General features: G+C 44.3%; 1 protein-coding gene across 2 annotated transcripts; it reads left to right on the top strand.

The window, feature by feature from the left end:
* The first annotated feature begins 558 nt into the window (after positions 1-558).
* On the top strand, positions 559-20974 carry LOC115101424 (palmitoyltransferase ZDHHC23-A-like). Of its 2 annotated transcripts, XM_029620899.2 has the most exons (8): positions 570-1070; positions 9148-9296; positions 9612-10289; positions 11042-11209; positions 12845-12969; positions 19356-19700; positions 19938-20038; positions 20261-20974. In XM_029620899.2, exons 2-8 carry the CDS (start codon positions 9178-9180, stop codon positions 20495-20497), a joined length of 1773 nt encoding a protein of 590 aa, XP_029476759.1. In that variant the 5' UTR covers positions 570-1070; positions 9148-9177; the 3' UTR covers positions 20498-20974. The 2 variants fall into 2 exon arrangements, with proteins under 2 accessions (XP_029476760.1, XP_029476759.1); XM_029620900.2 differs by lacking the exons at positions 19356-19700; positions 19938-20038; positions 20261-20974 and having other exon boundaries at positions 559-1070; positions 11520-12936.
* Positions 20975-21686: the final 712 nt, after the last annotated feature.

The following is a 21686-nucleotide window of genomic DNA, read 5'->3' as shown; positions in this document are numbered from 1 at the left end:
TGTCCATGTAGCAGCAGCACCACCAGGCTAAAGTTACCTAAAGTTTTCCAAGCCAACAATTTGGCAGCCGTAATAACAAAATGGTATCAGACTAATATCAGACTAATCTTAAAGGCTATTAAAGGGAACAACTGGCTGGAGAAGGGTGATTGACCTATAACACAGAGCAGGGTGATGGTAATATCAGGGGTGAGGTCTATGCATCTGTGCTTATTGTGACATTTAAGGCAATTTCAGTATAGTCTAATATCATGTATTTCTTTGGAGATGTTGATATATTATAAACTATGCAATGTCTCAGGTGCAGAACATTGACTTTGCAAGGACCATCAGCCTCAGCTATTCACAGCACTGAGTGGAGGTCGGATATCATGTCAGACAAGTAAGTACATTTTGTTAATGACCAACAAAGCTTTAGCCTACTGTTTACATCAGCACATTTAAAAGTATTTCATCCTCTCATGATGTATCGCAATAGACCATTTGAGTTATTTAAATTGTGTTGCCCCTTCCAAAGTAGTCAGGCGTAGTGGTGACACTTTCTGTCTGAGAATACGCGGCATGCATACCACCTCCATACGCTGCCACACGCTCTCGCTGCCACTGGGAAGCATGCCAATTTCAACACGGTCACCCAAACCAATCTGGCTAACTCCTCTCATCAAGTCTTCTCCTCTACAATGACCGACATGTTGCTTTCCCACGAGGAGGAATAAAACCTAATCGAGCTCTCACCGCAACAAAAAAACGTCTGGATTACAGGATATTACACTATACAAAGTTTTTGACTGAAACGGATATCACACCTATCAAAGCTTGCCAGATACCCCGGTACCACCTGGAATTCGCGGCCACGTAAATTCGGACTGAAGTTTTTCTAGTGTAGACGTGTCAACGGACTATAGACTAAAACAGATTGAAACGGATCCTTTGTTTGACGTGGAAAATCAGACATATATTTCAGGAAAAACATAAGATAAATAAAACAATTATTGATGTTCCTAAAACAAAGGGTCTTTAGCCAAGCCTTCGAGGAAAAGGTGCTTACACCGAAGAAATCTTCAGTCCAGGTAAATGTAGGCTGTGCACATTTTTTCTCAGAGGTAAACTAGATGCACGCAATTTTACACAATGTAGGCTACTGAAGCAGTCAGGCGTTATGAGATGTAATTCTCTGGGAACAAGTTTAAACTGCAGAAGTGGTCAAAAATATTGACTACCTTGTTTATTGGTATGCAATATCCCATTCATTTAGAATATTGGATTGAAACATGAAACATATTTACTTAATAATTGTTTAATACATTTGCATTGTTTGTTCAGCCTTTCACGTTAAACTGTGACTATAGCCTACAGTTATTTTAAGTTAATTTAATGAGAAGAAAATATTGAAATCAATATTTAGACTGCTTCTGCAGTTTTAACTTAAATTCACCCTCTATCGAAGAGCTGGGCTATATTTGAAGTAGAATGCCAGAAGACAAAGCCAACACTGGCAGTCACTCCAACAAAGTACATTCTATCTCACTGTAAGACTGACGTGTTTGGGGACTGGGGTTTAGTTGGCCCAGATAGGTCTTCCCTAAGGAAATCACGGCCTTGTTTCTAAAAGCGACATATTAGAGGAAAGTAATTTTATTGTAAAACTTGTTAAAATCAAAAGCTATTTTAATTGATTCCATTAATTGACTCCCCATGTCACTTCATGAGGCAGATGATGGTATAGTATTCCTAGTTGGTAATACTAGTAAAATGTGTGTGTGCACTTGCAATCGATTTGAGCGCAAGTAGTGGAGACCTTTCAGACAACTTAACCTTGATGTCTTCATTATGATGAAGAACTGTCTGTTGGGGGTCAAGACAAAGAGATTTTAAAATTATATACATTAAACCATCTAAGAGAGTACTCAGAGTCCAATAATATTTCCAAGGTCTTTCTCTCCCTGCTAGTTAATTGATTGATTATTGGCACCCAGATATACCCCTCATCTGGTGCCCCAGTCAGTCCTTGAATCAGTCCTGCACACCTTGATGGCCGGATTTGAGAAAGGTGACGCCCCAACCGTGCAGCAAGCTAGCTTTACGTATGCAGTTCATTCGGGAAGTATTCCGACCCCTTCACTTTTTCCACGGTTTGTTAAGTTACAGACTTATTTTTTTAAGTATCCCTTATCAATCTACACACAATACCCCATAATGACAAAGTGAAAACAGGTAGAGACATTTTTGCACATGTATAACAAATAAAAAACAGAAATACCTTATTTACATAAGTATTCAGACCCTTCGCTATGAGACTCGAAATTGAGCTCAGGTGCATCCTGTTTCCATTGATCATCCTTGAGATGTTTCTACAACCTGATTGGAGTCTGTGGTAAATTCAATCAATTGGACATGATTTGGAAAGGTACACACCTGTCTATGTAAGGTCCCACAGTTGACAGTGCATGTCAGAGCAAAAACCAAGCCATGGGGTTGATGGAATTGTCCGTAAGAGCTCGAAGAGACAGGATTGTGTTGAGGCACAGATCTTCGGAAGGGTACCAAAACATTTCTGCAGCATTGAAGGTCCCTAACAACACAGTGGCCTCCATCACTCTTAAATGGAAGAAGTTTGGAACCACCAAGACTGAGCAATTGGTGGAGAAGGTCAGGGAGGTGACCAAGAACCCGATGGTCACTCTGACAGAGCTCTAGAGTTCCTCTGTGAAAATGGGAGAACCTTCTCTGCAGCACTCCGCCAATCATGTCCTTAGACTTTGGCGAAGGTTCCCCTTCCAACAGGACAACGACCCTAAGCACGCAGCTATGACAATGCAGGCGTGGCTTTGGGACAAGGCTCTGAATGTCCTTGGGTGACACAGCCAGAGCCCGGACATGAACCCGATTGAACATTTCTCTGGAGAGACCTGAAAAGACCTGTGCAGCGACACTCCCCATCCAACCTGACAGAGGTATGGAAATGTTATATTGAAGTTTTTTTTATAATACACATTTCTAAAAAACCTGTTTTTGCTTTGTCATTATGGGGTATTGTGTGTAGACTGATGAGGAGAAAAAACAATTTAATCGATTTTAGAATAAGGCTGTAACGTAACAAAATTCATGGGGTCAAGGTGGTCTGAATACTTTCCGAATGCACTGTGGGAAGCAACAATTGACTTCAGGCCTTGGCAGAGGTCATATTACCATGTAAGTTTAAGATGTTCAAATCAAATCAAAGTTTGTGTCACGTGCACTGCTTACAACAGGTGTAGGTAGACCTTACAGTGAAATTCTTACTTACATGCTCTAACCAATAGTGCAAAAAAGGTATTAGGTGAACAATAGGTAAGTAAAATAAAACAACAGTAAAAAGACAGGCTGTATACAGTAGCGAGGCTATAAAAGTAGCGACGCTACATACAGACACCAGTTAGTCAGGCTGTTTGCGGTAGTATGTACATGTAGATATGGTTAAAGTGACTATGCATATATGATGAACAGAGAGTAGCAGTAGCGTAAAAGAGGGGTTGGCGGGTGGTGTGTGCCGGGACACAATGTAGATAGCCCGATTAGCCAATGTGCGGGAGCACTGGTTGGTCAGCCCAATTGAGGTAGTATGTACAGTGGGGCAAAAAAGTATTTAGTCAGCCACCAATTGTGCAAGTTATCCCACTTAAAAAGATGAGAGAGGCCTGTAATATTCATCATATGTACACTTCAACTATGACAGACAAAATGAGAGAAAAAAATCCAGAAAATCACATTGTAGGATTTGTAATGAATTTATTTGCAAATTATGGTGGAAAATAAGTATTTGGTCACCAACAAACAAGCAAGATTTCTGGCTCTCACAGACCTGTAACTTCTTCTTTAAGAGGATCCTCTGTCCTCCACTCGTTACCTGTATTAATGGCACCCGTTTGAACTTGTTATCAGTATAAAAGACACCTGTCCACAACCTCAAACAGTCACACTCCAAACTCCACTATGGCCAAGACCAAAGAGCTGTCAAAGGACACCAGAAACAAAACTGTAGACCTGCACCAGGCTGGGAAGACTTAATATGCAATAGGTAAGCAGCTTGGTTTGAAGAAATCAACTGTGGGAGCAATTATTAGGACAAGACCACTGATAATCTCCCTCGATCTGGGGCTCCACGCAAGATCTCACCCCGTGGGGTCAAAATGATCACAAGAACGGTGAGCAAAAATCCCAGAACCACACGGGGGGACCTAGTGAATGACTTGCAGAGAGCTGGGATCAAAGTAACAAAGCCTACCATCAGTAACACACTACGCCGCCAGGGACTCAAATCCTGCAGTGCCAGTGTCCCCCTGCTTAAGCCAGTACATGTCCAGGCCTGTCTGAAGTTTGCTAGAGAGCATTTGGATGATCCAGAAGAAGATTGGGAGAATGTCAGATGAAACCAAAATATAACTTTTTGGTAACAACTCAACTCGTCGTGTTTGGAGGACAAAGAATGCTGAGTTTCATCCAAAGAACACCATACCTACTGTGAAGCATGGGGGTGGAAACATCTTTGGGGCTGTTTTTCTGCAAAGGGACCAGGACGACTGATCTGTGTAAAGGAAAGAATGAATGGGTCCATGTATCGTGAGATTTTGAGTGAAAACCTCCTTCCATCAGCAAGGGCATTGAAGATGAAACGTGGCTGGGTCTTTCAGCATGACAATGATCCCAAACACACCGCCCGGGCAACGAAGGAGTGGCTTCGTAAGAAGCATTTCAAGGTCCTGGAGTGGCCTAGCCAGTCTCCAGATCTCAACCCCATAGAAAATCTTTGGTGGGAGTTGAAAGTCCGTGTTGCCCAGTAACAGCCCCAAAACATCTCTGAGGAGGAGAAGAGATCGGCATGGAGGAATGGGCCAAAAGACCAGCAACAGTGTGTGAAAACCTTGTGAAGACTTACAGAAAACGTTTGACCTCTGTCATTGCCAACAAAGGGTATATAATCAAATATTGAGAAACTTTTGGTATTGACCAAATACTTATTTTCCACCATAATTTGCAAATATATTAATAAAAGATCCTACAATGTGATTTTCTGGATTTTTTTTCTCATTTTGTCTGTCATAGTTGAAGTGTACCGATGATGAAAATTACAGGCCTCTCTCATCTTTTTAAGTGGGAGAACTTGCACAATTGGTGGCTGACTAAATACTTTTTTGCCCCACTGTACATGAATGTATAGTTAAAGTGACTATGCATATATGATAAACAGAGAGTAGCAGCAGTGTAAAAACAGGGGTTGGGGGGGGAACACAATGCAAATAGTATGGGTAGCCATTTGTTTACCTGTTCAGGAGTCTTATGGCTTGGGGGTAAAAACTGTTGAGAGGCCTTTTTGTCCTAGACTTGGCACTCCGGTACCGCTTGCCATGCGGTAGTAGAGAGAACAATCTATGACTGGGGTGGCTAGGGTCTTTGACAATTTTTAGGGCCTTCCTCTGACACCGCCTGGTGTAGAGGTCCTGGATGGTAGGCAGTTTAGCCCCAGTGATGTACTGGGCCGTACACACTACCCTCTGTAGTGCCTTGCGGTCAGAGGCCGAGCAATTGCCGTACCAGGCATTGATGCAACCAGTCAGGATGCTCTCGATGTGCAGCTGTAGAACATTTTGAGGATCTCAGGACCCATGTCAAATCTTTTTAGTTTCCTGAGGGGGAATAGGCTTTGTCGTGCCCACTTCACAACTGTCTTGGTGTGTTTGGACCATTCTAGTTTGTTGTTGATGTGGACACCAAGGAACTTGAGGCTCTCAACCTACTCCACAACAGCCCCGTCGATGAGAATGAGGGCTCGGTCCTCCTTTTCCTGTAGTCCACAATCATCTCCTTAATCTTGGTTACATTGAGGGATAGGTTGTTATTCTGGCACCACCCGGCCAGGTCTCTGAACTCCTCCCTATAGGCTGTCTCGTCGTTGATCAGGCCTACCACTGTTGTGTCGTCTGCAAACTTAACGATGTTGGAGTCGTGCCCGGCCATGCAGTCGTGGGTGAACAGGGAGTACAGGAGGGGACTGAGCACGCATCCCTGGGGAGCTCCAGTGTTGAGGATCAGCGTGGCAGATGTGTTGCTACCTACCCTCACCACCTGGGGGCGGCCCGTCAGGAAGTCCAGGATCCAGTTACAGAGGGAGGTGTTTAGTCCCACGATCCTTAGCTTAGTGATGAGCTTTGAGGATACTATGGTGTTGAACGCTGAGCTGTAGTCAATGAATAGCATTCTCACATAAGTGTTCCTTTTGTCCAGGTGGGAAAGGGCAGTGTGGAGTGCAATAGAGATTACATCATCTGTGGATCTGTTTGGGCGGTAATGCAAATTGGAGTGGGTCTAGGGTTTCTGGATAATGGTGTTGATGTGAGCCATTACCAACCTTTCAACGCACTTCATGGCTACGGACGTGAGTGCTACGGGTCTGTAGTCATTTAGGCAGGTTGCCTTTGTGTTCTTGGGCACAGGGACTATGGTGGTCTGCTTGAAACATGTTGAAAGCATGCCTCAGTGTAGCTTGCCTCGAAGCGAGCATAGAAGTGATTTAGCTCATCTGGTAGGCTCGTGTCACTGGGCAGCTCACGGCTGTGCTTCCCTTTTTAGTCTGTAATAGTTTGCAAGCCCTGCCACATAAGACGAGCATCGGAGCCGGTGTAGTATGATTCAATCTTAGCCCTGTATTGACGCTTTGCCTGTTTGATGGTTTGCCGCAGGGCATAGCAGGATTTCTTGTAAGCTTCCGGGTTAGAGTCCCGCTCCTTGAAAGCGGCAGCTCTACCCTTTAGCTCAGTGCGAATGTTGCCTGTAATCCATGGCTCCTGGTTGGGGTATGTACGTACAGTGTGGGGACGACGTCCTTTGATGCACTTATTGATAAAGCCAGTGACTGATGTGGTGTACTCCTCAATGTCATCTGAAGAATCCCGGAACATGTTCTAGTCTGTGATAGCAAAACAGTCCTGTAGTTTAGCATCTGCTTCATCTGAAGTTTTGGTCACTTTTGAATGCTGGCGGTGGTTTCACACTAGTGGTAGCATGAGACGGAGTCTGCAACCCACACAAGTGGCTCAGGTAGTTCAGCTCATCCAGGATGGAACATTAATGCGAGCTGTGGCAAGAAGGTTTGCTGTGTCTGTCAGCGTAGTGTCCAGAGCATGGAGGCGCTACCAGGAGACAGGCCAGTACATCAGGAGACGTGGAGGAGGCCGTAGGAGGGCAACAACCCAGCAGCAGGACTGCTACCTCTGCCTTTGTGCAAGGAGGAGCAGGAGGAGCACTGCCAGAGCCCTGCAAAATGACCTCCAGCAGGCCACAAATGTGCATGTGTCTGCTCAAACGGTCAGAAACAGACTCCATGAGGGTGGTATGAGGGCCCGACGTCCACAGGTGGGGGTTGTGCTTACAGCCCAACACCGTGCAGGACGTTTGGCATTTGCCAGAGAACACCAAGATTGGCAAATTCGCCACTGGCGCCCTGTGCTCTTCACAGATGAAAGCAGGTTCACACTGAGCATGTGACAGACGTAACAGAGTTTGGAGACGCCGTGGAGAACGTGCTGCTACCTGCAACATCCTCCAGCATGACCGGTTTGGCGGTGGGTCAGTCATGGTGTGGGGTGGCATTTCTTTGGGGGGCCGCACAGCCCTCCATGTGCTCGCCAGAGGTAGCCTGACTGCCATTAGGTACCGAGATGAGATCCTCAGACCCCTTGTGAGACCATATGCTGGTGCGGTTGGCCCTGGGTTCCTCCTAATGCAAGACAATGCTAGACCTCATGTGGCTGGAGTGTGTCAGCAGTTCCTGCAAGAGGAAGGCATTGATGCTATGGACTGGCCCGCCCATTCCCCAGACCTGAATCAAATTGAGCACATCTGGGACATCATGTCTCGCTCCATCCACCAACGCCACGTTGCACCACAGACTGTCCAGGAGTTGGTGGATGCTTTAGTCCAGGTCTGGGAGGAGATCCCTCAGGAGACCATCCGCCACCTCATCAGGAGCATGCCCAGGCGTTGTAGGGAGGTCATACAGGCACGTGGAGGCCACACACACTACTGAGCCTAATTTAGACTTGTTTTAAGGACATTACAAAGTTGGATCAGCCTGTAGTGTGGTTTTCCACTTTAATTTAGAGTGTGACTCCAAATCCAGACCTCCATGGGCTGATAAATTTGATTTCCATTGATAATTTTTGTGTGATTTTGTTGTCAGCACATTCAACTATGTAAAGAAAAAAGTATTTGTTAAGAATATTTAATTCATTCAGTGTTATTTTAGTGTTCCATTTATTTTTTTGAGCAGTGTATATACTGAACAAAAATGTAAATGCAACATGCAACCAATTTCCATGATTTAACAGAGTTACAGTTCATATAAGGAAATCAGTCAATTGAATTAAATTCAATAGACCCTAATCTATGGATTTCACATGACTGGGCATAGGCCCACCCACTGGGGAGCCAGGCCCTGCCAATCAGAATTAGTTTTTCCCCCACAAAAGGATTTATTACAGACAGAAATACTCATCAGTTTCATCAGCTGTTGGATGGCTGGTCTCAGACGATCCTGCAGATGATGAAGCGGGATGTGGAGGTCCCGGGCTGGTGTGGTTATACGTGGTCTGAGGTTGTGAGGCCAGTTGGACGTACTGCCAAATTCTCTAAAATTATGTTGGAGGCAGTTTATGGTAGAGGAATTAACATTAAATTCTCTAGCAACATCTCTGGTGGACATTTCTGCAGTCAGCATGCCAATTGCACGCTCCCTCAAACCTTGAGACCTCTGTGGCATTTTGTTGTGTGACAAAACTGCACATTTTAGAGTGGCCTTCTATTGTCCCCAGCACAAGGTGCAGCTGTGTAATGATCATGCTATTTAATCAGGTTCTTGATATGCCACACCTGTCAGGTGAATGGATTATCTTGGGAAAGGAGAAATGTTCACTGACACGGATGTAAACACATTTGTGCACATCAATTGAGAGAAATAAGCTTTTTTTTGTGCATATGGAAAAATTCTGTGATATTTTATTTCAGTTCATAAAACATGGCACAACACTTTACATGTTGTGTTTATATTTTTGTTAATTATAGTTATCATGTGGTTTGACTGTGTCTCTCTACTGTTGCTGTTCTTTTGCACAGGACCTTCAAGTGGATCTGTGAACAGCCAGAATGAAATGGGAGAAGTTTAAGCCTCCAGAGCCAGATGATGCCATGTGCTGTTTTGAATGTGATTTGGACCCACATGGATGCTTCTGTGACTGTGACGACCTGGATGAAGCTTGCAGCAGGTGAGGTGGGTGGAATGGGAAGGAGGATCATGGCAAGACTCAGCAGTCCAAGTTCACGTCTTACCAGTGTTTGACTTGGACTGAAATATTTGCCAGTATTCATTTTTGGTGCTGGTACTGTTTATATTTAGGTTCATGATCTCCACAATACTTTTAAGCTAATATTCTATAAAAGGAACAGGAGCTCTTGCAGTAGAACATTTGAGGTGCCAGTATTCAGCTCCGGTGAGCTCCTACCCAAGTTAAGCACTTGGTCTAACCCACTGTCCTCTCTGTGTTTCCTCTCTGTTGTCCCTGCCCTCATGTATTTTCCAGGTGGCTGAAGGGTGAGCCTCAGAAACCTGACTGTGCGTTGCCTGTGTTTGGTGCAGTGATGGACCGGCTGAGGTTGAGACTGTTATCAGGGGACAGGCGGGTGGAGATCTCCATGGTCCCAGCTTTAGTGCTGCTTCCCATGCTACTGCGGCTGGCAGCCCTGCACTTCCTGCTGGGCCTGGTCATTCTGACAGCCCTGCCTGGCCTGGTGCTGTGGTACTACTACGCCACACACCGGAAGAAGGGCCGCACCCTCTTTTTCCTCAGCCTGGCGCTCTTCTCCCTAGCCTACATGTACTTCCTCTTCATCACAGAGATCCTACCTCGTGGGGACGTAACTCATCTGCAGCTGGTGACCGTGACAACGGGTGTGGTTCTTACTCTTATCTCTCTTGTGCGCACCAAGAGGGGGCCAGGCTTCGTGCAGCCTTCCCTGGCTGACACACACAGCACCAGCACCAATCATTGCCAACTGCCTGACAAAGACTCTGCCTCTCAGAATGGAGTGGACCAGTCGGTGTTGCCTGCCCCCCCAGCCAGACCAGTGGGACAGCAGACACAGTCCCTGACAGCGAAGGGGGACAGGTGTCCTCTGTGCAAAGTGGTGCGCCCCCCTCGGGCTGGACATTGCCGGATCTGTGGAGGCTGTGTCCAGCGCCTGGACCACCACTGTATCTGGTGAGTTTCATTAAACACCTTTGTCTGTTGTGGAGGATCAGTAATTTAGTTATTTGTTCAACAACAGGCTGACAGAAATACCTTTCTGCAACACTCAGATAACCACAGCGTTATCACGTCTGACTCTACTTCCCTGCTATATACACATGTATAACTTTTGACCGTCCCCTCGCCCATACCCGGGCGCGAACCAGGGACCCTCTGCACACATCAACAACAGTCACCCACGAAGCATCGTTACCCATCGCTCCACAAAAGCCACGGCCCTTCCAGAGCAAGGGGAACTACTACTTCAAGGTCTCAGAGCAAGTGACATCACCGATTGAAACGCTATTTAGCGCGAACACCGCTAACTAGCTAGCCATTTCACATCCGTTACAGATGCAATATTTTAATCTCTCAGAATCCCCACAATGATATTCGCTCAACACTTCTCTTCAACACAAAATCATGATCTCACTAAGTGTTGTACTGTCAGGCCAAGAAGACGTCACCAAAGCAAACCAGGCTGTACAGACATGTGTAGGGCCCACAGGGGTTCACCCTTCAGCAGGGTGAGGCGACCTCAAACCAGGACAATCTGTTATCTATGGCATTTAGATAGACGCACCAACACAACCAGACACGTTTAGAACACGTAGTCACATTCTCTCACATTCATGCTAATTGTACTCTCACATGCAAACACAGCAGAAGTTGGTCATTTGAACTGAGGATGTGTGTCTGTGTGTGTCTGTGTCTCTGTGAGGCAGGATTAACAGCTGTGTGGGCCAGGCTAATCATCGCAGCTTCCTGCTGACCCTGCTCCTCTTTCTGTTGACCTCTCTGCATGGGGTCAGTCTGGTGCTGCGCAGTGTGTGTCCCCAACAGAACCTGCTTACCGCCCTACTCTACTGCCCTGGTGTCTACAGTCAGTACAGGTACACTACGGTATTTGGTATTTGCTTAAAATATACACACACGAAAACGTATTACAAAATGACAATTGTAATTACATAGTAATTATCTAATAATTACTTTTGGTGTATTTAGGATTCATTGAGACAAGCACCACTATATTGCCTGCTATTTGGCACCAGGTAGTTACCAAATGTTTTGAGTTATTTAAATTAAAGTACAAGAAGATTTACTTAAAGAATCAGGTAACTAAAACCAACTGAAATAGAACTGAAAGATAAAGCGTCATGCTGATTTCTAAGTGTAACTTTGCTCATGCTGATGTTTTTCCAGCTCAGCCCTGTGCTTCACCTGTGCCTGGTACAGCAGTATTGTCACAGCAGGCCTGCTAAACCTGCTGGTGCTGCAACTTATCAATATCAGCTACAATGTGACAGAACGGGAAGCACAACTTGCACTGCGGAGAAAAAATGGCCAGAGTCGTCCGTGTGGCCTCGTTGTCGACACAGGGGTCTACTCACGTGGCTTCTGCCAGAACTGGGCTGAATTCCTGGCAATGAGAGAGCCTGTCGATAGACCATCCTCCGTCCTCACTGACTTGGTTTAGCCTTGGCTTAACACCATGCCACTGCCTAAGCAGGTCAACATTGCTGGGTTTCAACTGTGTGGCTTTAGGGACTGTGAGCTGCTCTGGATCTCTAGGTATTACAACACAGAGGTGTTAATTTTGAATTGTTATATACCTCTACATTCCAAACACTCCAGGTAGAGAAAATAACCATGATCCTCCAAGTTGTCATGGATCTGAGACACTTAATAATACTAGTAAATATATAAAGGGTTTCTCTGACTAATAGGATACGTTTTAACGTTTAACGTTTGATTTTGCTGTCTCTATCTTTTCCAAAATGATGTAAAGATTCGTAACTATGGGAGACTAAATAGCAATAGATTCATAGAAAGACGTGAGTTAGAGAACATGTTTAAGAAACTGTGGACTACTTATTGACAGAATGCACCTGACCATAAGATTTCTTCAAAGGGAGGAAAGATGTACAAGGTCTGCCAGACGTGACATCCTCTCACCCACGCACACGCACGCTCTTTGTAGTTGAAGTGCTATTATTGTTAAGTTTTAATGTACATTACATTACTTATATTTCAACTATCCTTTTACTTGTATAAGACTAAGACTCGTCTTCCTTTGTATCTTGTTTGTTTGTCAAGCCAATAAAGCATATCTTATCTAACGGCTAAGAGTGGGAGACAATGTGTATTAGTGGGGCATAAAAAAAACAGTCGACCAGGGCTGCTGTGTTCAAAGGAAGTGGCTAGAAGCTCAGTAGGCCTCATCTGTGTCATCACGGCAACAAACCTACATAATGAGAGTCTGTGTAGAACTGTCACTAGTTCGTTAGTAAGTGTACACAGTATTTTCTATATTTTAACTGTTTAAAATCCACCTCAACTTGAATTGCAAACTTGGCTACTGTTGAAGATATGCACATGCTCTCTCTCTTACTCACTCGCTCACACACAAACAGACTGATACACACACACACACACTGATTGTATTTCCTGGTGTGCCTTCTGTGTTTCTTGTTGGACCCTTCTCACTCGCTGGCGTTGAATCTGTCATTTCCTGTCATTTCATAAAGCTCAGAGATGTTCTCCATCCCCCCCAACATTGCTGCATTTCCCATCATGAGTGTCAGTACTAAAGAGTGTCTGCTTGTCCACTACTGGTCCTCATCACCACTGGTCCTCCTGCTCCTCTGTTCTGGTAAGAGACCCACGTTCCCACTGGAGAGAGACTGTGTTGATAAATGTGTTATTAGACATTAATGTTCTGATAAGGTATAGAGTATAGGTCCTGGCAAATCTATTCTGATTGGTTCTCTCTGTGTACCAATATGCCTACATTTGAGCTAATTAGTATTGGTGATAGTTCTATAAAGAATAGAAGAGAATAGAATAGAAGAGGACTTGTTGTAAATTAATCATGAATACCACGCAACTAAGACTGTGGAAGATCACAAATGATCATCAACAAGGTCACTGCATAGTACAAACAACATTATGTACAGCAATTAGGAACAAACTATTGTCGAACAGAGCTGAAATGATAGGACAAATTCAATACTCCACTTTAACAAAAAATGTATACTATTTGAGAAAGTATGCCGATCCCTTCATTTTGTTACGTTACAGCCTTATTCTAAAATGTATTCAAATGTTTATTTCCCCTCATCAATCTACATACAATACCCCATAATGACAAGGCAAAAACAGTTTAGAAATTTTAGAAAATGTATTTAAAAAAAAAAGGAAAAATCACATTTATATAAGTAATCAGACCCTTTACTCAGTACTTTGTTGAAGCATCTTTGGCATTGATTACAGCCTCAAGTCTTCTTGCGTATGACACGACAAGCTTGGCACACCTGTATTTGGGGAGTTTCTCTGCAGATCCTCTCAAGCTCTGTCAGGTTGAATGGGGAGCGTCACTGCACAGCTATTTTCATGTCTCTCCAGAGATGTTAGATCGTGTTCAAGTCCGGGCTCTGGCTAGGGACATTCAGAGACTTCTCCCAAAGCCACTCCTACGTTATCTTCAAATCAAATGTTATTGGTCACATACACATGTTTAGCAGATGTTATTGCGAGTGAGCGAAATACTTGTGCTTCTTGTTCCGATTGTGCAGCAATATGTAACAAGTAATATCTAACAATTCCACAACAAACACCTAAAACACTCAAATCTAAGTAAAGGAATGGAATAAGAATATATGAATATAAACATATGGATGAGCAATGTCAGAGCGGCATAGACTAAGTGTAACGTGCGTTGTTTGAAGGAGACCAAGGCGCAGCGTAATTTGTGGTCATCATATTTATTTAAATGAGAACCAGCAACAAAACACAGACAGAGCTGTCCAAAAAGAAGATCCCACAACATAGGTGGGAAAAAGGCTACCTAAATATGATTCCCAATCAGAGACAACGATAGACAGCTGCCTCTGATTGGGAACCACACTCGGCCAAACACAAAGAAATACAAAACATAGAATGCCCACCCCACATCACACCCTGACCTCACCAAATAGAGAAATAAAATGGCTCTCTAAGGTCAGGGCGTGACACTAAGATGTAATAGATAGTATAGAATATAGTATATACAATTGAAGTCGGAAGTTTACATACACTTAGGTTGGAGTCATTAAAACTCGTTTACAACCACTCCACAAATTTCTTGTTAACAAACTATAGTTTTGGCAAGTCGGTTAGGACATCTACTTTGTGCATGACACAAGTAATTTTTCCAACAATTGTTTACAGACAGATTATTTCACTTATAATTCACTGTATCACAATTCCGGTGGGTCAGAAGTTTACATACACTAAGTTAACTGTGCCTTTAAACAAATTGGAAAATTCCAGAAAATTATGTCATGGCTTTAGAAGCTTCTGATAGGCTAATTGGCATCATTCGAGTCAATTGGAGGTGTACCTGTGGATGTATTTCAAGGCCTACCTTCAAACGAAGTGCCTCTTTGCTTGACATCATGGGAAAATGAAAAGAAATCAGCCAAGACCACAGAAAGAAATGGTAGACCTCCACAAGTCTGGTTCATCCTTGGGATGAATTTCCAAACGCACCACATTCATCTGTACAAACAATAGTACGCAAGTATAAACACAATGGACCACGCAGCTGTCATACCGCTCAGGAAGGAGACGCACTCTGTCTCCTGAAGTGCAAATCAATCCCAGAACAACAGCAAGTGAGCTTTTCTTTTATTTATTTTTTACCTTTATTTAACTAGGCATGTCAGTTAATAACAAATTCTTATTTTCAATGACAGCCTAGGAACATTTGGTTAACTGCCTGTTCATGGGCAGAACTGTACCTTGTCAGCTCGGGGGTTTGAACTTGCAACCTTCCGGTTAATAGTCCAATGCTCTAACCACTAGGCTACCCCGCCGCCCCACCTGTGCCACCTTGTGAAGATGATGGAGGAAACAGGTACAAAAGTACCTATATCAACAGTAAAACGAGTCCTATATCAACATAACCTGAAAGGTCACTCAGCAAGGAAGAAGCCACTGCTCCTAAACCGCCATTAAAAAAGCCAGACTACGGTTTGCAACTGCACATGGGGACGAATATCGTACTTTTTGGAGAAATGTTCTCTGGTCTGATGAAACAAAAATAGAACTGTTTGGCCATAAAAAAAAAAAATGGAGATGCTTGCAAGCTGAAGAACACCATCCCAACCGTGAAGCATGGGGGTGGAAGCATCATGTTGTGTGGGTGCATTGCTGCAGGGGGGACTGGTGCACTTCACAAAATAGATGGAATCATGAGGATGAAGATGATGTGGATATATTGAATCAACATCTCAAGACCTCAGTCAGGAAGCTTGGTTGCAAATGGGTCTTCCAAATGGACAATGACCCCAAGCATTCTTCCAAATTTGTGGCAAAATGGCTTACAGACAACAAAGTCAAGGCATTGGAGAGGCCAACACAAAGCCCTGACCTCAATCCCATAGAACATTTGTGGGCAAAACTGAAAAAGTGTGTGCGAGCAAGGAGGCCTACAAACCTGACTCAGTTACACCAGCTCTGTCAGGAGGAATGGGCCAAAATTCACCCAACTTATTGTGGGAAGCTTGTGGAAGGCTACCCTAAACGTTTGACCCAAGTTAAACAATTTATAGGCAATGCTAACAAATACTAATTTAGTGTATGTAAACTTCTGACCCACTGGGAATGTGATGAAAGAAATAAAAGTTTAAATAAATCATTCTCTCTACTATAATTCTGACATTTCACATTCTTAAAATAAAGTGGTGATCCTAACTGACCTAAGACAGGGAATTTCTACAAGGATTAAATGTCAGGAATTGCGAAAAACTGAGTTTAAATGTATTTAGCTAAGGTGTATGTAAACCTCCGACATCAACTGTAGAAGCTGTTTTTCAGTCTCTAGGTCCCAGCTATGGTGCTGACCTCACCTTCTGGATGGTAGCTGGGTGAACGGGCAGTGACTCGGTTGGTTTGTTGTCCTTGATCTTTTTGGCCTTCCAGTGACATCGGGTGCTGTAGGTGTCTTGGAAGGCAGGTAGTTTGCCCCCAGGGATGCGTTGTGCAGACCCACCACCCTCTGGAGAGCCCTGCGGTTGTGGATTTCCAACAGGAAAGGATTTCAGGATTTCTGACAGGATGCTCTCAATTGTGCATCTGTAAAAGTTTGTGAGTGTTTTAGGTGACATTTTTCCAGCTTTCTGAGGTTGAAGAGTCGCTGTTGCACTTTCTTCACCGCACTGTCTGTGTGGGTGGACGTTTTCAGTTTGTCAGTGATATGTACGAACTTAAAACTTTCCACTTTCTCCACTCTTTGCCCATCGATGTGGATATGGGGGTGCTCCCTCTGCTGTTTCCTGAAGTTCACGATCATCTCCTTTGTTTTGTTGAAGTTGAATGGGAGGTTATTTTCCTGACACCACATTCCGAGTGCCCTCACCACCTCACTGTAGGCTGTCTCGTTGTTGTTGATAATTAATTAAGCCTACCAACTTGATGATTGAATTGGAGGCGTGAATGGCCACGCAGTCATGGGTGAACAGGGAGTACAGGAGGGGGCTGAGCACGCACCCTTGTGGGGCCCCAATGTTGAGTATCAGCGAAGTGGAGATGTTGTTTTCTACCTTCACCACCTGGGGGCAGACCGTCAGGAAGATCAGAACCCAGTTGTACATGGTGGGATTGAGACCCAGGGCCTCAAGCTTAATGATGAGCTTGGAGTGTACTATGGTGTTGAATGCTGAGCTATAGTCAATGAACAGCATTCTTACATCGGTATTCCTCTTGTCCAGATGGGATAGGATAGTGTGCAGTATGATGGCGATTGCAATGTCTGTGGACCTATTGGGGCGGTAAGCAAATTGAAGCGAGTCTAGGGTGACAGGAAAGGTGGAGGTGATATGATCCTTGACTAGTCTCTCAAAGCACTTCATGATGACAGAAGTGACTGCTACGGGGCAATAGTCATTTAGTTCAGTTACCTTTGCATTCTTGGGTACAGGAACAATGGTGGCCATCTTGAAGCATGTGAGGACAGCAGACTGGGATAGGGATAGATTGAATATGTCCGTAAACACACCAGCCAGCTGGTCTGAGCATGCTCTGAGGACACGGCTTGGGATGCCATCTAGGGCCGGCAGCCTTGCGAGGTTTAACATGTTTAAATGTCTTACTCACGTTGGACACGGAGAAGGAGAGCCCACAGTCCTTGGTAGCGGGCCGTGACGATGGCACTGTATTATCCTCAAAGTGGGCAAAGAAGGTGTTTAGTTTGTTTGGAAGCAAGACGTCAGTGTCCGCGACGTGGCTGGTTTTCCTTTTGTAGTCTGTGATTGTCTGTAGACCCTGCCACATACATCTTGTGTCTGAGCCGTTGAATTGCGACTCCGTTTTGTCTCTATACTGACATTTTGCTTGTTTGATTGCCTTGCAGAGGGAATGACTACTCTGTTTGTATTCTGCCATATTCCCAGTAGACATGGTTAAAAACAGTGCTACGTGCTTTGAGTTTTGCGCGAATGCTGCCATTTATCCATGGTTTCTTGTTAGGATAGGTTTTAATAATCACAGTGGGTACTAAATCTCTTATACACTTCCTTATAAACTCAATCCCCGAATCAGCGTATCCGTCAATATTATTCTCTGAGGCTACCTGGAACATATCCCAGTCCTCGTGATCAAAATGATCTTGAAACGTGGATTCCGATTGGTCAGACCAGCTTTGAATAGTCCTTAGCACGGGTACTTCCTGTTTGAGTTTCTGCCTATAGGAAGGGAGGAGCAAAATGGAGTTGTGGTCAGATTTGCCGAAATGAGGGTGGGAAGGGCCTTGTATGCATCTTGGAAGTTATAGTATCAATGGTCCAGTGTTTTTCCAGCCGAGTGCTACAGTCGATATGCTGATAGAATTTAGATAGCCTTTTTCTCAAATGTACTTTTTTTAAATTTCCAGCTAAAATAAATGCAGCCTCAGGATATATGGTTTCCAGTTTGCATTAAGTCCTGTGAAGTTACATGAGGGCCATTGTGGTATCGGCTTGAGGGTGGATATACACGGCTGTGACAATAACCGAAGAGAATTCTCTTGGGTGATAATACAGTTGGCATTTGATTGTGAGGAATTATAGTTCACGTGAACAAAATGGCTTGAGTTCCTGTATGTTGTTACAATTACACCATGAGTCGTTAATCATGAAACATACACCCCCACCCTTCTTCTCCCCAGAGAGATGTTTATTCCTGTCGGCGCGATGCACTGAGAATCTCGGTGGCTGTACCGACTCTGACAGCATATCCAGAGAGAGACAAGTTTGTGTGAAACAGAGTATGTTACAATCACTGATGTCTCTCTGGAGATTTCGTCAACTTTGTTATCTAGGGACTGGACATTAGTGAGTAATATACTCTGAAGCGGTGGGTGGTGTGTGCGCCTCCAAAGTATGACTAAGTTGTGTGCTTAGGGTCATTGTCGTGTTGGAAGGTGAACATTCACCCCAGTCTGAGGTCCTGAGTGCAATGGAGCAGGTTTCCATTTAAGAATGATGGAGGCCACTGTGTTGTAGGGGAACTTCAATGCTACAGAAATTTTGCTACCCTTCCCCAGATCTGTGCCTTGACACAATTCCGTCTTGGAGCTCTACGGACAATTTCTTCGACCTCGTAGCCTGGTCTTTTTTCTGACATGCACTGTCAACTTATATAGAAGGTGTGTGCCTTTCCAAATCATGTCCATCAATTTAATTTACCATAGATGGACTCCAGTCAAGTTGAAGACACATAAACAATGATCAATGGAAACATAAAGTATCTGTTTTTATATTTAATACAATTGGAAAAATGTCTAAATACATGTTTTCACTTTGTCATTATGAGGTATTGTGTGTCGATTAATGTTTTTTTATTTGATCCATTTAAGAATGTAACGTAACAAAATGTGAAAAGGGGAAGGGGTTCAATACTTTCCAAATGCACTGTATCTCTCATTTTACATAATTATAGAGAACAAAGTTAAGAAACGTGTGCCAATGTTTTCATGATGATGTAAGATCATCCCAAAATAAGACCCCCCATCCCCTCCAGGTTGTTTTGCAGACAGCAGGGTGAGAACTTCTGGTAACATCACAGCAAAGATTGGTCATCCTGTGACTCTGTCCTGTGAGCCGTCTGGAGACGGGAATGTGTCCCAGGTTGAGTGGAGGATTGGAGGGTGTGATGGCCGTAGGATTCTGGTTTCGAACACAAACAACCCAGTTGTCGTGGAGCAGGACTATATCGACCGTGTCTCTGCGGTGACGATGCGTGGATTCACGTTACTAGGGACACAGAGGAATGACGCTGGGCCGTACTGCTGTTCTCTCACAACCTTCCCACTTGGGTCTTTGAAATGTCACCTTTTTTTGTATCTGACTGAGGACCCACAAACAGGTACTGCCCACCTTCACCAACTCCAAACCAGGCTAACATGTACCTCACATATTTCCCTTCTACACCAAGTTGTTCTGCCATAGAAGTACCTAGTCACCAAGATGACACCCACAACAACCATGCGCGTGCTTCCTTTCTGAACTGTCACACTAACCTATACGTCAGCTATTGTAATAATCTGAGCAAGGATGTAGAAAAGATAAGACATTTCTAACTAGTTCCCTCCTGTTTTGTCAGCCTTCAGTGAATCTCCTCTCATAATGATTGTGTCCATTGCGAGTGGGATTCTGGGAGTGCTGGTGCTGGGAGGGACCATAACAGCACTGTTGCTCTGTCAGGTGAGACTCACACATCTACCCATAACACCTCTCTCACTTCATAGTTATTTCAATGGTTCTGAGAGAGGGCTAGAGATGAAATTCTCTAATGCCCTTAGGTGGCTATAATCGGAACTGCAGTGTAGCTTGGTGGCTGCGATTGATATACATGTTGTGACGTCAAGCTGCTATTTAACCCCGTTTCTCTCCAAAGTGTTTAATGGAACGTTCCCATATTCACAGAGGTGTAGAAGACCCGTGCAGGACCCTGTTCATGTGGCAGTTCATCCAGGGGGGCTTCCACAAAAACCCCCTTCCATCCTCCAGAAAAGCCAGGCCCATGCTCCCCCACCACAGAGGAGTAACAGTGAGGAGGAGGAGGAGGAGGAGGAGAACGGGGAAATGGATTACTTGAACGTTACAGTGCTTCGCCTCCCCAGAATTCCACCTACTGCCTCCTCTGCCTTGAGGAAGAGCTAGAGAATACTGCACTCTCATACAAACAGAATAAAATACAAACAAACAAACAAAGACATGTATTCATAAAGACAAAATATAATGTATACACACACTCACTGACACCAAAGCAGTTACATTCACACACATTACCTATATTTGGTTTGGGACAATTTCCAGTTTAGCATCTCCCCTACTCTGAAGTAAAGATTTAATGTTGGATTTGATCATTGTAAAACCTGTCTTATTGTGCTGGCTCTGCATCCTAAATATCTTGTGTTTTGTAATAAAAAGGAATTCAATATCTCTCAAACACACAGAATGGCCCTGCAGCATGATTTTAACAGTCACACTACACCATTAGAAAAAATGGTTCTTTGGCTGTCAATCAATCAATCAAATGTACTTATAAAGCCCTTCTTACATCAGTTGTTGTCACAAAGTACTGTACAGAAACCCAGTCTAAAACAAGAAACAGCAAGCAATGCAGGTGTAGAAGCTTGGTGACTCGGAAAAACTCCCTAGAAAGGCCAGAAGCTAGGAAGAAACCTAGAGAGGAACCAGGCTATGAGGGGTGGCCAGTCCTCTTCTGGCTGTGCCAGGTGGAGATTATAACAGAACATGACCAAGATGTTCAAATGTTCATAGATGACCAGCAGGGTCAAATAATAGTCACAGTGGTTGTTGAGGGTGCAACAGAGTATCTCTAACGCTCCTGCTGTCTCTAGAGAGTTGAAAACAGCAGGTCTGGGACAGGTAGCACGTCCGGTGAACAGGTCAGGGTTCCATAATCCAACCCGGACAGGAAGATCACGTCAGTGACTCAACCCACTCAAGTAACGCACCCCTCCTAGGGACGTCATGGGAAAGCACCAGTAAGTGGAACAGGTCCTGTGATTAAGTGTAATTTGGCCCAGGAGTGTGAAGGTGAACGGAAAAGCACTGGAGCAACGAACCGCCCTTGCTGTCTCTGTCTGGCCGGTTCCCCTCTCCACTGGGATTCTCTGCCTATAACCCTATTACAGGGGCTGAGTCACTGGCTTACTGGTGCTCTTCCATGCTGTCCCTAGGAGGGGTGTGTCACTTGAGTGGGTTGAGTCACTGACATGATCTTCCTGTCCGGGTTGGCTCCCCCCCTTGGGTTTGTGCCGTGGCGGAGATCTTACTGGGCTATTCTCAGCCTTGTAAGTTGGTGGTTGAAGAAATCCCTGTA

Source organism: Oncorhynchus nerka, linkage group LG19, assembly GCF_034236695.1.
Source record: "Oncorhynchus nerka isolate Pitt River linkage group LG19, Oner_Uvic_2.0, whole genome shotgun sequence".
NCBI lineage: Eukaryota > Metazoa > Chordata > Actinopteri > Salmoniformes > Salmonidae > Oncorhynchus > Oncorhynchus nerka.
This window is presented reverse-complemented; position numbering and strand designations above follow the sequence as displayed.

Coding starts and splice junctions, on each gene's coding strand:
- LOC115101424 (XM_029620899.2), top strand. CDS start 9,178: ATGAAATGGGAGAAGTTTAAGCCTCCAGAGCCAGATGATGCCATGTGC. Junction 9,297..9,611: donor CTGGATGAAGCTTGCAGCAG/GTGAGGTGGGTG, acceptor TGTATTTTCCAG/GTGGCTGAAGGGTGAGCCTC. Junction 10,290..11,041: donor CTGGACCACCACTGTATCTG/GTGAGTTTCATT, acceptor TCTGTGAGGCAG/GATTAACAGCTGTGTGGGCC.